The sequence below is a fragment of the Cynocephalus volans genome, chromosome 10 (genome assembly GCF_027409185.1).
Source record: "Cynocephalus volans isolate mCynVol1 chromosome 10, mCynVol1.pri, whole genome shotgun sequence".
Lineage (NCBI taxonomy): Eukaryota > Metazoa > Chordata > Mammalia > Dermoptera > Cynocephalidae > Cynocephalus > Cynocephalus volans.
The window spans coordinates 98012315-98027666 of record NC_084469.1 but is presented as its reverse complement, the minus strand read 5'-3'; the positions used below and the strand labels follow the sequence as shown (position 1 = coordinate 98027666).

Here is a 15352-nt window from a genome sequence, read left to right as displayed (position 1 = left end):
CTGCTGCCAGTCTCCTTGCCCATGAGGCCAGTGAGCGTTCATCTGGAGTGCATCTGAGGCCCGCTGTGCACTGGATGACTGCCATATCTCTCCGAGTGAGCGGGGAACCTGCAGCAGCCGTTGGTAGAGGCACCTCTTCAGCTCCTCTGGATGTGTGGGTGCTACTGGGGTGTTGATAGGGAAGACGAGGCTTCCACCCCAGGGAGTGGTGCCAGCTGTGTGTGGCGACACGAACATACACGTAGAAAAGGCCAGGCTGGTGTATAGGCTGTGCCCTGTGCCAACTGCACCCCCTCCCACTTTGAGCACTCACTGTCTGCCAGGCTTGCACCACCGCCCAGTGAGGTAGGTGGTCATGCCCTTTATTCAGGGAAACGCAGGTGCAGTCTCTTGGAGTTGCCAGCCCAGGGTACTGTGGCATGTGGGTCACAGAGCTGGCTTTCTCCTGGGCCTGTGTTCTCAGCAGCCTTGGGCAGGTGTGTCCCACCTCTGTCCCCAGCGGGATCAGCCCCAGAGTCCAGGCTCCACCCTAGACTCTCCGAATTGCTGAGGCGAAGACCCAGGCATGTGGTCCACCCTTTAGAAAAGCTACCCAGGCAGTTTTGGTTCTGAGAGGTCTGGGAGCTGTTTGTTCTGTGCAGCACCTAGGAACCCAGTAGGCACCCAGTAAACATTGATTGTGTGGAGTGCATCGAGGGTGGGCTGGAGTTGGGCTGGCAGTGGGGGGTGGGGAGGCCCAAAGGAGGGCAGCTGGCGGGGGCTCCAGAAGGAAGGCTGAGAGTGACCAAGCAGGAAGCACCAAGGACATGTGCTGGGGGCTGAGAGGAGGCCGAGACAGGGTCCCCCGGTGCCCCACAGCACCCCCCAGCATCAGGAGCCTCTGACGTCCCCGGGCGCAGCGGGCAGCGGCAGCGTTGGCGCGGGAGCGGGTCGTTGTGGCTTGCCTTGCTCTGACTTACCGTGTGCTCTTCTTGAATCCCTCAGGGAATGTCAGTTCAATTCAGAGGGGACTCTTAGCCTGCAGTCGCCCGGGACCTGCTGCCACTTCCTAGTAGTTTAAAGGGACAGCTCCATTTAAAACTCTCACCTGCTGCCTTACTTTTTCGCTTTATGGAAGATTTTCTCTAGCTGAGTCTGAATCAGGTGGATTATACTTTGTAGGGGTTGGGGGTGGCGGAGCAGGGCGACCCCGAGATGTCTTTTGACCGTTTTTCTCCCTCCTTGCCCCCTTGCCCTTGGCATTGTAGGACGCCAACAAGGAGAGCAGCAAGGCTTCCAAGCCACACAAGGTGACCAAGGAGCACCGGGAGCGGCCCCGCAAAGACTCAGAGAGCAGGAGCTCCTCCAAGGAGCTGGAGCGCGAGCAGGCCAAGAGCACCAAGGATGCCTCGCGGAAGCTGGGCGAAGGCCGGCTGCCCAAGGAGGAGAAGGCACCGCCGCCCAAGGCTGCGTTCAAGGAGCCCAAGATGGCCCTGAAAGAAACCAAGCTGGAGAGCATGTCTCCCAAGGGGGGACCCCCGCCCCCGCCCAAGGCTTCCAGCAAGCGGCCAGTCGCCGCGGACTCGCCAAAGCCCAGCGCCAAAAAGCAGAAGAAGAGCAGCTCGAAGGGGTCCAGGAGTGCCCCAGGCACCTCACCCCGCACCTCGTCGTCTTCCTTCTCAGACAAAAAGCCGGCCAAGGACAAAAGCGCCACCAAAGGGGAGAAGATGAAGGCCGAGAACGAGCCCCGGGAGGCCAAGAAGACCTTGGAGGTGGAAGAGTCCAACTCGGAGGACGAGACCTCCTTCAAGTCAGAGGTGAGAGCACGATCTCCCTCCCTCCTGCCAAGTGTCTGCCAGAGAGGGGTGGGGGCGGAGGGTGGGAACTGGAGCCGGGGCCTGGGGCTCCTGCTCGCTCTGTGTAACCGTGGGCACGCCTCCCTGCCTCACGAAGCTTCAGTCTCCCCTTCTGTCAGAGCTGAAAAAGCCTGCCTTGTGAGAGCTGCCCTATGAGACAGGAATTAGTGGCTTCCTAAGTGACTTCTCTGCCTGGTTCTGGCAAAGCAGGATAGGTTGGTACCTGGGCTAGTGCTCCCCTCCTCATGTAACCCCCTTGCCTGGGCCAGGGCCTCACAGGCCACTTAGGGGTTGGTGGGCCATCATGTCTTGCCGTTGCTCCTTTCCTGGCCACCACACGGTCACTCAGCAAGGAGCTCCCTCCCTTTGTTGATGGCATCCCCATGAGTGACCATCCTGCTTTCCTGTCCGGAAGTGCAATGATGGCGATTGACCTGCGCCCAGCCCCCTTCCCAGATGGCCAGTGGGGTCTGGAGTATCATTGCTCCCTCCCAGCTGCCTGTGCCTGCCGTACGCAGCTGGGCATGGGATGCCTTGGGCTGTGAGAGTCAGGAGCCAGACCTCAACTGGGGCCTTGAGTGTCTCCGACCGCTGTATTTGGTATCTGTCATTCAGAGAGTGGATGCTTGAATGAATGAAAGAATGAATAAGTGATCGATCCCCCACCTTTATCACCAGTTCCAGCCCTCAGTGGCCTTTTTCTGTTTCCAAACTCCCACTTGCCCTTGGGGGCAAAAAGCTTTGCCTCCAGGGCTGCTGCTTGGAGCTCTGCTGGGACTTTGAAAGTGGTTCTTAGAGATGAAGCCAGAGGTGATTTATATCAGCCACACTGATCAGGCCACCTCATGGGAGGTGACAGCACGGGCTGAGGGGCTGATGGTTGGTTTGTGGGTGACAGTGCATCCCCTTAGCTCATAGACCACATGGGGCTAGTGAGCTGAGACCAGTGCTTCTCATGGCCAGAGCCTGCCTGAAGACAGCATTTCCTGCCAGTGATACTGAGGGGACGGGGCCCTGGATGCTGCCTCACAGAAACCTGGGGCCATCTTGGCAGCCCCCCCAGCTGCTGGAGCTTCTGTGGGTTTCTCTTGGGCACCCAAGTCTGTTGTCTCTTCTCCCTATGCAGCAGTTATAGAACTGAGCAGGTGCCTGGGTCAGGGACACATGCAGGGTGAAACCCGGTCCCACCACCATGCACTTCCATGTGAGCCTTTTCTGCGCCCAAGGCTTCCACCGGGGCTCTGCAAGCCCTACTCTGCTCCGATGGCCTCACCCTGAGCTCTGTGGAGCATCTGGGACATTTTGTGGGGAGCTTCCCTCCACCACGGGTGCTGCCGCTCAGAAGGAGGACTGGATGTGCAGCCTCTGTGGCCTCAAGGCTGGAGCAGGCTCAAGGAAGTGGGGTTTCTTCCTGGCTGAAGAGGAGCCTCTGAGCACCTGCCTCGGCCACTGGAGCTCCGTGCAACATGTGCAGGCCCAGCAGCATGCTCAGGCTGTTTCTGATGTTTTCCAGCCCTTGGACTTCGGCAAAACACAGACTTTTACAGTGGGAGAGGTGAGAGGGCCTTCCAGACGCATGGCCACCCAGCCTCTCTTCAGCCATCACAGGCGATCCCTCCCTGGAGGCTGCATGTAGCCCCACTGCTGGAGAGCTCCGACCCCGGTGCAGACTCAGAATTGCCTCCTCCCGTGGCACTGGCACCCGGCCCACGCCCACCCTCCAAGGCCACTGGACAGCTCTTCTGTCCCCATCCCCTGGCCTAGCTCCCCTGTTCCTCCAGCTTGCTCCTTTGGGGTCCTCTTGGTTCTTGGGGTTCCTGAATCAGTTGGTCCTGTTCATTCACGGGCCAGTCACAAGCCCAATGGTGCTGTGAGCAGAGCAGGACCAGGCCACTTGCCCTCTTGGACACACTGAGTGGCCTGAGCACTCTGGCCGGCCTTCTGACCGCACCACCTCTAGGCTTTTTCGGCCAAAACCATTTCCAGATTCCTTTCCTCCCTGCTGCTTGGATTTGCATGGAAGGAGACGGGCAGGTGCGCTGAAGAGTTCATCTGACACCTGCTGCAGAGCACAGTACCAGTACTCCCTCCCAGGCCAAGCCTCTCGGGGCCCTGAGGCTCTCCCTGCTGGATGGCCCCCTCTGGTCTCTGGAGAACTGCTCCCTGGGAGTGAGAGTGCTCTTGGGAGGCAGGGTTGGGGCCCACTTCTCCCCAGGTGGTGCTGCCACCACTCCAGCGTAGCTCTTGTCCTGGCCCCACCACTCACACTCCGGACCCCACCGAGTAGTTCTGTCCAGACTTTCAGCCCCAGAGGGCACAGGGAGGGTTGACATCAGCCTCCATGTGCTGGCAGCTGATATGCACACATACTCGGCAGAGGCCAGCAGGCCAGCTCCTTCACAGAGGAGGAAACTGAGGCTTAACACTGGGCAGTGCCTCGACCCGAGTGACAAGGCCAGTTAGCAAGAAAGCTGTGCGTAGAACAGGCCCCTCAGGCAGCTCTCACTCTTCTCTTACTCTGCCCCCTCCTCCCCAAGGATAGGAACTTGGGGTGTGTGGACAGGAGGAGCCCCGTGGCCCCAGGCCCAGCCAGGTGACGGGTGGCATGGGACTTGTGTGTGGGTTGGGGGAATCAGGCTGGTCCCATGGTGGACAGTCGTTGATGGGAAACCTTGGCTGGATTTCCCAGGAGGGTCCCCAGGGAACACGATTTGCCAGTGGGAGGGTGGGCAAGCAGGGGCACTTCAGAGGAGCTGGAGTGGGTTGGATCAGGCTGTGGTAATAAGCCCTAGAAAAGATACCCCTGTCACTCTCCAGTTGTAGAACTTTCTTTTCGCGGGCAGTCTGATCACGCTATGGATCTGTTGAGTGAAGAGAGGCCTTGGACATTCCTGGGTCCCTTTCTGTAGGGTGGGGGCTGCCTTTGTTCTGCGCACCGTGGGGAGGGGCTGAGGGCTTCCTGAGTCCCAGCAGGTTGGAACTCCTTCCCTGAGGTCTTCTTTCACATGGCTGGCAGCCGCCTCTGTCCCCTCCTTTTTTTTTTTTTTTTAAATATTTTTTTTAATTTTTAACATTTGCTTGTTCATCATTTGTGGGGTACAGTGTGTTGTTTCAATACATGCATGTACTGCATGATGATTCTCTTAGGGTAGATCCCTCCCTCCTCCTGACAGGAAGTGCATGGAGGTGGCTGGGCCAAGGTGCCCAACTCACTTAGTTCCACCACCAGACATGTCCCTCAAGGGGAGGGGGCTGAGCAGCCCCCAGCCTCAGGACAGGCTTGCAGGGTCTGAGGCAGCCTCCCTGGGGCCTGGGATGCCTGGGCCAGGGCAGATTCTGGGAGCTGCAGACCTACTCCTGCTCTTCAGAGCCTGTGCTGTCCTCTGGGCCAGCTGCTTCCTCTGCCACACACACCTCTGAAGCAGCCTGTCAGCAGAAAGCAAAGACCTGGAGCACACACTACCCCTGTTCTGGCCCAGAGGTGTCTGCAGCAACTGATGCCTGTGCACCCAGGGAGATGCAGCCCTGAGTTACACGCGCGCACACACAGTCACCCTCTCACCCACGCGTACCCCCTTGCGTCCTTGTCACATTTGTTTTGGTTTTTACTGCCCCCTGGTGGCTGAGTCAGGATGGATGCTGCAGGAAGTGGAGGAAGGATGGACCAGGCTGCTCCATGGTGTCTGTCACATGCGCACACGGGCACAACACACGTGCAAATGCTGCTCGTCAGTACTTGGGCTGCTGGTGGGTGGTAGCAGCACCTGGGCAGGAAGATGGAGCTTTTTGTTGTGCCTGAGCCCCAGGTCAGGGTCTGGGTCAGAATGAGAAGCCGGGTGTCTGCACCCAGTTTTCCTATTCCAGACTTTTCTGCTGCACCAGCCACCCTATCCACCCTGCCTGAGAGCTTGTGTAACGTGCTCTTGCGTAGGCAGGTGGGAAAGCCGAGATGTGGCCCAAAGCTGCTCCTGGCGTTCCTAGAAATGTACAAGTCTCTTACTGGGAAAAGAGGTTGTTGTAGTTTGAATGAAAACTGGTGGTGTCCTGGGGCTGGGACAAGTGGGTGGTGGGCTGCGGGCTAACCATGGACTGGGGCTCCCTGGTGGGGTCTCAGGAGAGGCTCTGAGAGGGCGCCTTTGGGACCCTGTGGGTATATGTCTGAGGGAGACCTGCCTCTTCTTTCCTCTGGATGGAAAGGTGATGGTTCTTTTCCTCTTTTCCCTCCCCCATCTGCCCCCATCATGGGGGTGAAGTCCGCCCAGTCAAGCCCATCCAACTCTAGCTCCAGCTCAGACTCCAGCTCGGATTCGGATTTTGAGCCATCTCAGAACCATAGTCAAGGTGTGTGGTGAGAACAGGGGCAGCAGCCCCCACCCCACCCAGAGGCCAGTGGGGTCCTGGGTCTGTTATCCAATCAGAGGGTTCACGATTGCTCCCCTCCCACCCCTACACCTGCACTTGGCTGGCATGGGGCTCGCTTCATGCCCAGATGCCCAGTTTTGGCCATGAACATAGCCCACAGCACACGCTGAGTCTAAAGGCTGCTGCTGCTGCCGGAAAAACTCACTGAGGACTTGCCGAATGGCCTGGAGGGCTGTCGGGGAAGAGGGAGGGCAGGGAGGTTAAGGCTGGAGGTCCAGTTCACCTCCGCCTGGGCTGTGTGCGGATTCCTCAGTATCTGCGTGCCTGCCCAGACTGGGACCCACAGATCCATACCGGTAGGTTTCTGGTGGTTTGGGAGGAGTCCGTATTTAAAAGCCAGACAGAATCAGATTGCCACATCTTCAGCTGGGTTTGGGAGTGCTGCTTCTTGCTTTAGCTGTGCTGATGAGGGCCCTGCGTGTGGCCAGACACCTTCCTCACCACCTCCTCCCTTGCCTCTCCAGCTGAGGTGTGGCCCTCTGTGGGTTGCGCCTGAGTGTGCATGAGTGTATGGCTGGCGCTGAGGCCCAGCCACGGGCAGTCTGCGTTTCTTCTCTCTCCCTGCGGGCTGCCCCAGAGTGGGGGGAGGGGGGAGAGGTGGGGGAGAGGTTGGGGAGAGCGCAAAAAGCCCAGTTGGCTATTCTAGCCTGCCCCAGGGTGGGGAAGGCCCTGGGGACTGGGCAGCCTGCAGGATGAGGCCTGAGAGTGACCCGGGGCCCACGAGCCCCGTGCAGACCCCACCACCCACCCCCAAACCAGAATCGGTTCTTCTAGTGGGTTGGAACTAGAGTCTTCTTCCCCCACAGCCTAAAATCCTTTGCGGGGCATGGCGGGGGGAGGTTACTGGGGGGAGCAGGGAGGGGGGAGTGTATTGGGGGGGGTCTGGCCTGGAATTCAGATGCGCAGTCGCCAAGGGGGGCTGGGGGATGGGGTACTTGAGGCCCACTCTCTCTCCAAGTGTTCTTATCTGCTGGGAAGGGAGGAGACCTGCTAAAGCGAGATCATGTGACCAAGGTAATTGAGGGCTTTGTGTCCCTCTGTTGCCTTGGTAACAGGAATATAAACCAAGATGCCGTCTGTAGGGGACTGGAACCGTGTGCCTCTGGAGAAAGGGGAGGACGGTGGGCTGGGAGCAGCAGAGGGGATTACTGAGGGGGTGGGCAGGCCTTAGTAGGGGCACGGGCCGGGTGAGGGGTCCTGCGGCCCCCAGGCAGAGCATTCAAGCCCCCCGGCTCTGGCTCCCTCACCCTTCCTAGTGAGGGCTGCTCATCCTAGGCTCTTGGCAGAGCCTCTGATCTCTGCGCCCAGGAGCAGGGGATTCTGCTTCAGCTCTGGCAATGGAGGGGCCCTGCGGTCCCACTGAAGGCCAGGGGTCCGAGGCCTGCGAGCAGGGCCAGGAAGGTAGGGAAGGGTAGCGGGCAATTCTTGGAGATAGGCGGGCTGTGTGGGTGCATTTTTGGGGGTCAGTGGTGTCAAGCTCCCTGTGGCCCTGGAAGAGAGGGGACACTATAGGCTCAACTGGAGCCCTCCCCCTTTCCCCCTCCTTCCCACCCTCCCCCAGGCCCCCTGCGCTCCATGGTAGAGGACCTGCAGTCGGAGGAGTCCGATGAGGACGACTCTTCGTCGGGTGAGGAGACTGCCGTCAAGACAAATCCAGGGAGGGATTCCAGGTGACTGGGCTGGGGGATGGGCAGGGGACGCGGGGTGGCTCTGTCTGGGCCTGCTATGATTGTGGGGCTGGAGGTGGGGCCAGGACTGGAGGATCCCCCAGGGATCAAGTGCCCAGTGCAGAGGGAGCACCTGAGCCTGCGGGATGTCGTCAGGTCCCCAGGTAGCTTCACTCCAGCCTGGACATGAGGGTGTGCCTGGGATTGTGTGTTCCCTCCTGGTCACTGAAGCTGAGGCTGAGGGACCTCTCAGGCTGGCCTGCCTTCATCGGGTCCTTAGGTGGCATCCTGCCTCATTGTCACTGGCAGGTGTGGGCTGTCTGGCAGGGAGGAGTGGGGATGTTCAGGGAGTTGCCATTGAGAAGAGGGGCATGTAGGGGGAGAGCAAGGGAGTGCCCAGCAGCCAAGGGCCAGCCCTGGTCTAAGACGTGTGGGGGAGGGGAGCAAGCTGGTCCTTTGGTCCTTGGGCCAGGGTATCCTCAGTCCTCCCACCATGTGTGTGCCTCGGGGTTGGGACCAACTGAGAACTCAGTCCTGGGACTCACAGATCCCCTGGTGTGGGAGCAGTTTTGGCTGCCTACTGGCCTTCCCCTGAGCTGGGTAGGTTGAGGCCTATCCTTTGGATATCTTGGAATCTGTGGAGTGATGTCACCTCAGGGAGCCTCTGCATGCTTGACCACCAGCCCAGCAACGCCCCAGAGCACACACCTTGGCCCAGGCCCACAGGCTTAGGTGGGAGGGTCTGGGTTTCCCAGGGTGCTCGCTAGTGAGAGCAGGACAGGCGGGGGGTAGGGGGGTGTCAGTGCCACCGTGTGAATCCAGCCCCTCCTCCCCATGAGCCCATAAGCCCACAGGCCTCAGTGGCTCCTCTTTAAGATGGGGCTGCTCGTCCGTCTGCATGGGAAGCCTGACAACACCTGCAGGCGTCGTTCCATGTTATTACTGATTAAAACCACCTTCCTGTGAGTTAGCACTGAGACAGAGACCCAAACAGGACTTCCCCGTGTGCTGGCGCTCACCACCAGCACACACACGGAGCGTGACTCACAGCCACAAGGAGAAAGTAGGCGCATCCGCTCGGCACGGGGGCACAGCCTTTAGAAGGTCCAGGCCTGAGGCCCTGACAGGGACGTCGCCTCTGGATGTGGAGGACTGATGTCCCAGGGACCGGTTAATGGCAGCATGCTCCTGCCTCATGTGGTGACACTGTAGATTCTGCTTGCTATGAACTGCAAGAGGCGACAGAGCAGGTCCTGTTCTCAAGGGGCTCGCAGGGACCTAGACGCGCAGAAGCACTTTTTGATGTCCTCCTCTAGCCACGTTTGTGAGAGGCCCCACGTGAGGGCTTGCAGGTGACATGGTCAGAGAAGGGGCCATGCAGGCTGTGACGTCAGAGCTGGTGCTGGTAGAGCCCCTGCTCATCCTGGTTTGCTTTCTGGAGAGGCCTAGAGTGCGATGGCACCTAGCTGCCACCTGTTGGACACGGGGACGAGGCAGGAGGTGTTACCCAGGGAACAAGAGTCGGACCTGGAGCACCCAAGGCCAGAGAAGTTGGGAAGGGAGGGAGCAAGCTCACGGCCCTGGAGCCTGATGCTCGTTCCTGGAAAAGGGGAGGAGCAAGACCAGAGTGTCCACCACCCAGTCCCAGCCGAGAGAGGACAGATCTGGCCTGGCTGCAAGTCTGGCACTTCATTCAGCAGCAGGCTTATTTCAGGCAGGAGGAGGAGAAGGACAGCATGGGGAACTGATCGTGTTTTAGGTGTGTTGTAGAGTAACCGCAGTCAGGGCTCTTACTGGATCAAACAGAAATGTCCCTGATGGAGCAGGGGCCCCAGAAGGAGACCCCATCACAGGGCATTGTGTGCAACTGGCCCCTAGGGTGGCAGTGGGGTGGGGCAGCACCTGCAGGGCCTTGCTGGGCTCCCTCTACAACACCCCACTCCCTGCTGTGCTGCAGGAGATTCTGGGAAAAGCTGAGGGGAGTGGGCCAGGATGCTTCACCCAGAGTGAGGGGCTGAGGGAGAAATGGGGCTCCTGAGGAGAGACTTCCAGATCCACACTGGGTGGGGTTTTTGAACTCCGAGTAATCAAACGCTTCCCTCCCACAGTAGTAGTGAGCATCTGTCACTGTGAGCTTGTCATCGTCCTGTGTAATCCTCACAGCAACCGCCCTTTAAAGATGAGGAAACTGAGGCAGAAGTTGAGGACCTGCCCCCCAAGAGGCACGAGGCTGAAGGCCTGGGCCTCTAACACCAGACAACTCCCATTTAGGACTCCCCCTGACACCCTATCAGGGTGGCCGATGTAATTGACAGAGGCCTGTGCTCCAGAGTGCGGTGGGATCAGGTGGTAGTGGTGGAGTCAGGTGGCAGTGCATTCTTGTTTTTGTTTTCTCAGGCTAAGCGGGGTTGTCAGGGCACAGGCCTGGGTGCCAGCAACCACAGCACACGTTTGAAGTGGTGGGCTGAGCCATGGGAGCTGGCGGAGGCGGGTGGTAGGGACTAAAGAGTTGTGTGTCCGGTGTCCAGGTTGAGCTTCAGTGACAGTGAGAGTGACAACAGTGCTGACTCCTGCCTGCCCGGCCGTGATCCCCCACCTCCCCAGAAGCCACCCCCGCCCAACAGCAAGGTGAGCCTGGGAGGCCCAGGGTGTGCCCTGCAGTCAGGAGCCAGTCAGGTGGCAGCAGGCACGGGGGGAGGCTGGGTTCACCCCTATGCCCCAGGATGGGCAGGCTCTTCCTCCCTCGCCCTGCAGGGCCGGCCTGGGAGGGCTTGTAGGGCATCAGGGGCTGAAGGATGTCGCCAGAGAGAGCTTAGCAGAGACCTGGGTTTCCCTGCAGGCATCAGGTCGGAGGAGCCCAGAGTCCTGCAGTAAGCCGGAGAAGATCCTCAAGAAAGGCACCTACGACAAGGTGGCAGGGCTCACTTGGGGCAGGGTTGGGTGGCGGGAGGCACAGCTGATGGAGGGGCCCCCAAGCCCCCAGGGCTGGACAGTCCTTGGGTGGGGGTCCTAGCCCTCCCCTGTCTCCTGGCATGGCATTGGGCCTGCCACCTCTGTCCTGTGCTGGGACGGGCTGGGCCACAGGTACAGGTTGGGCATGGCCTAGGCCCTGGGAGGTGGCCTGGGAGCAGGGCGGGGCTGAGGCCCCTGCTGAAGCCCATCCTGCCCCCTGCCACCAGGCCTACACAGACGAGCTGGTGGAGCTGCACAGGAGGCTGATGGCCCTGCGGGAGCGCAACGTGTTACAGCAGGTACGGGGCCTGCCTGGGCCTGCCTGCGGCACCTGGCGCCTCCCTGAGGACCCAGGCAACCGAGTCCCAGGGATGGGAGTGCCCATGAGGAGTGTGGGCTGCTGGAGCCCCTGGCTGCAACTCCAAGGAGCCATCCCCCCAGCTTGGGGGCCCCATGGGGGGTGGGACACCCCCCACCCTCAGCCTCCCGTGCACTGAACTGCCCTGCCCACCATCTTGCAGATCGTGAACCTGATCGAGGAGACTGGCCACTTCAACGTCACCAACACCACCTTTGACTTCGACCTCTTCTCCCTGGATGAGACCACCGTGCGCAAGCTGCAGAGCTACCTGGAGGCTGTGGCCACATGACCCTGGGCTGGGTGCTGGGCCCTTGCTGCTGGGGTCCTGGGAGGCCGAGTCCAGGCCCCGCCTTCCCTCCTCTCTCTTGACTCGCCTGCCCGCAGCACTGCCTTAGTGACCGCCCTGTCCTCGGCCCTCACAGCCAGCTGCACTTTCCTTGGCGGCTTCCAACCCGCCCTCCCCACCACCTTGTCTGGAGCCCCAGAGCCGCGGGGTGCCAGGCTAGTGCCGCTGTCCCCAGCCCCACACGTGCTGCCACCAGGGCTCCCCTCATAAAGCCATTTGTGTTGATGGCAGCTCTGGGCCTTGCTCCTGAAAGGGGGAGAAGCACACAGGGCTGGAGCCCCCTCAGCTGACCTTGGGACCAGCCCCCGGTGCAGCGGCTCTGTTCCCTGCTCCATGGCGGGCTGTGTGGCACAGGCTGACTGCCTGGGCCTCTCTGAGCAGCCAAGACCGACTGCTGGGACTGACTCCAGGCGCCATCTCCAGCCTCCCCACACAGTTCAGAACACACCCTTTGCCCACCCACCTGCCCGCCCAGGACCTCAGAAGGCTCCACCTCCGTGTCTGCGTCGTCCTCGTGTAAGCTAAGGCAGTCTTCCTCTGTTGGCTCTCACTGTGCTAGGACTCCGTGCTGTGTAGTTCTATTATATACGAGTGTGCACTGTACGTACAAGAGCGGTTTCCGGATGTGCGTTTCTGTGGCAGCAGTGCACGGGGGTGGGGTGGGGGTGAGTAAGGTGGGACTCGTAGCTTAAGATGTGTCTGTGGTCTTGTCGCTGGGCTGGAGGCTGAGCCAGGAGCAGCAGCTGGCCATCTTCAGGTGTGTGGAGGACACCTCCTTTGTGGCTCCAAGGACACCTCTCCTCCTGCCAGACTCCAGTGAACACTACGATGGTGGCGAGTCCTCAGGGCACCAGGGAGCTCCTGGCCTGCGGGCATCCATTGAGACTAGCACCAACAGCACCCAGGGACAGACTGTGACGATGCCCCGGTCTCCTCTTCCTCCATAGGATCCTTTTCCTCCCCTGTTTTTGATCAAGTCTTCGAACTTTGGGAAAAAATGAGCTTTTGCCAAATAAGACGGGATAGTTTGGAGTTTTCCGAGGCGCATTGGACTCAGAGTCAGCCCCTCGTTCCGGGGCCAGGCCGGTTGGCCACATGGCCCCCCAGGCTGCCTTTCTCTCCAGCTCTGCCTGGCCCTCTGCCCACCGCTGCCATTCATGCTGGTGCCCGGCTGGAGACCTGACTCCTTGTCTGCAGGAGATTCTCCACGGGTCAAGCCAGCCCTCTCCAGGGCCAGGGTGCCCCTGGGGATCAGCTCACCCTGGGTGCGGCTTCCAGGCACTGGAGGCCTGTGTGGTCAGCCTCTGTTTCCCCAGACCTTGAGTCAAGGCTCCTCCAGGCCCCCACCCCGACTTCAGAGTTGTGTCAAGTCCTCGTGCCCTGACCATGATGTAGGAAAAGAGAACTGGGGGCTCAAGGTGGGCTCGCCTTCTCTCTCACCCACTGTTAGGTGTCTCCTGCTCCCAGTCTATGAGTTCAGACGTGGGGAGCTCCGTCTTCCCCTCCCGTAGGTCCCTGATCTTGTTCCTGCTCTGATTCTGTCTGTCAGGCAGATCCTGAACACTCCCTGGGGGGACTCCTGCCTCCAAGGCTTCCCCCAACTCCAGCTTTCCTGGGGAATGCCCCAGAATTCTCGGGAAAAGGCCCAAGAACTTCCAGAGGAAGCCTCTGGGGCTCCTCACCCTTGCTCTGTTTCTCTCCTGGCCCCACTGCCTTCAGGTGTCAGGAAGAGGACAGGCCCATGTGGCCGTCCCCTTCCCCAGGCAGGCCAGCAATCCTGCTAAGTGGGGCCCCTCTCTTTCTTCTCTGGAAACTTTCAGACATTGGACAGGATGGAGCGGCCTGACGTGGGCTGCTTGGAGGGGGTGGCAGCTTGGCCTTCTACCTGCAGAGTCTGCCAGGGATCCCCTGGGATCCACACTGCCTTCTGGGCGGTTCTCTGCTCAGCCAGAGGAGGGCTGGGCTCTCCTGCCTGCCCTTGGTGGCAGCACTGGCCCTTCCTGTACTTGCCAAGGCCTCTGGAAGCACCAACCCATTTCTCCGTTACCTCTTCTGGCTGGAAGGCCTCTCCACTGCCCTCCAGAGCTGCTCCAGGCCCAGGGCTGTCTCCGTGACCACTGGATGGACTTGCTGGGCAGCTGGGGCCCTCTCCGCAGCATTCCCAGCTGCTCCCTTACCCCCACCCCTGGCTGCCCGGCAGCTGGGCCCACGCAGGCTCTGGGGATGCTTCCATAGGAAGGGGCCCGGCACTTTGTGATTGCCACGTGTTTTGTGTTCAGCCGCCTGCCCCCAGTGCAAATCCCTATGTTCTCTCTCCTAAAAAAGTGTAAACCGAAAGCAAAAGGTATCGAATACCTTTCTTACCCACAAGGGTTTTTACAAAGAATGTGTCTCACTAGGAATTGTGACACTCACCGGCCCAAGACCAACTCCTGGATAAAAGGAATAAGGAGAATTGTGTTTGTAACAAGTTACAAGATTGTTTCTCTCCTGAATTTTAAACTTTTGTTAAGTTGTGAAATTATGGAGGAGTTTTATAGAAAAAACATGAAATAAAGTCAGATGGGAAAGCAGACCTGTTCTTCTGCTTGGTTCCTCCTGTTGAATTGGGGGTGGGAACACAAAGTGGCACAGGACCACGTTCCCTCTCCCTGTGCCAGTGCCTCCATGTCAATGACCAAGAAGGGGTGGGAGGGTGGGGACTGAGCTTGGAGTGGGCATTGGAGTGTGAGCAAGGCTGGCATTCTGGAGGACTTACAATGGGCTTGCACCTCCAGACACCTGAGAGAAACTCAGCTCAGGTCCTGCTTCTGATGCGGTGCTCTTTCCCCAGAAGCAGGCAGCAGGGTATGGGTTGAAAAGCAAACTTGGTTTCATTGGATGGATGGGTGGGTGGGTGGGTGGACAGAAGAAAAATGTGTACAAAGACATCCTTTGCCAGGAATCAGGGTGCTCGTCTGCCAGTTTACCTGTGGTGGGCTTTGCTTGTACTTGGCATGGCAGAGCCAAGCAAACCTCCAGAAGACGGAGCTCTCACCGGCCCCATATGAGCAGATCTGTCCACTCTGGGCTCCAGCTGCACCCAGAGGAGCAGGAGTTCCATTCCTAAGTCGCCCACACTGCAGGCCAATGTCCTCCAGCCACCTGCCCACAGGGGCGGCTGCTGATTGAGATGGCTTTTGTCAGTAGGCGGCAGCTGGGGAAACAGGCACGCCTTAGCACCAAGTCACCCAGGAGCGTTTCTTCTCCCTTCTAGTCAGTAGCCAAAAATTCTATTCCCAGCATCAGGGATGTGCCTTTTCCTGCTCTGTGCCTGCCTTTCCCACTGTAGAAAGATTCTACAGGCTTTTAGAGACTGTCTCAGATCTGAGCTTTTCAAGTAGGGATATGGAGTGAAACAAGGTCTAAAGTGGTCCCCCACGGTGCCCAGACTCCCCCATCACCCAGGACACAGAAGTATTATTTGTGTATAAAAAATATAGTAGGGCTTGTGCTAAGAGCGATCTCAGACCCTTTGCAATGGCTCGATGAGGTGGAATCCCTTTACAGATTAAGAAACAGCCTCAAAGAGCTGACTTGCCCAAGATTATAGTAGTATTTCCACAACTCAGCCAGGTATATATGATGTCAAAGCTTCTGTCCTCACAAGCTCACTATCAAGCACTGGTTCTGGACCACAGATGGGCATCTTGGAGAATGCTTGGCTCATCCTCAGAGGCTGTGGTTCTGCAACTCTAGAAAAGGAAACTCCAGAAGGACCCACAGGTGA

The 15352-nt window shown here is 59.2% G+C and overlaps 1 protein-coding gene across 2 annotated transcripts in view; it reads left to right on the top strand.

Annotated features, from left to right (window-relative positions):
- The window catches only part of MLLT1 (MLLT1 super elongation complex subunit), a 64655-nt gene extending 50497 nt beyond the window's left edge, over nucleotides 1-14158 (top strand). For both annotated transcript variants that reach the window (XM_063110318.1, XM_063110317.1), the window contains 7 exons: nucleotides 1248-1796; nucleotides 6089-6176; nucleotides 7819-7927; nucleotides 10453-10552; nucleotides 10764-10835; nucleotides 11104-11175; nucleotides 11398-14158. In XM_063110318.1, the coding sequence (XP_062966388.1) occupies nucleotides 1248-1796; nucleotides 6089-6176; nucleotides 7819-7927; nucleotides 10453-10552; nucleotides 10764-10835; nucleotides 11104-11175; nucleotides 11398-11526 (1119 nt within the window). In that variant the 3' untranslated portion in view covers nucleotides 11527-14158. The remainder of the gene's footprint in view (nucleotides 1-1247; nucleotides 1797-6088; nucleotides 6177-7818; nucleotides 7928-10452; nucleotides 10553-10763; nucleotides 10836-11103; nucleotides 11176-11397) is intronic.
- Nucleotides 14159-15352: the final 1194 nt, after the last annotated feature.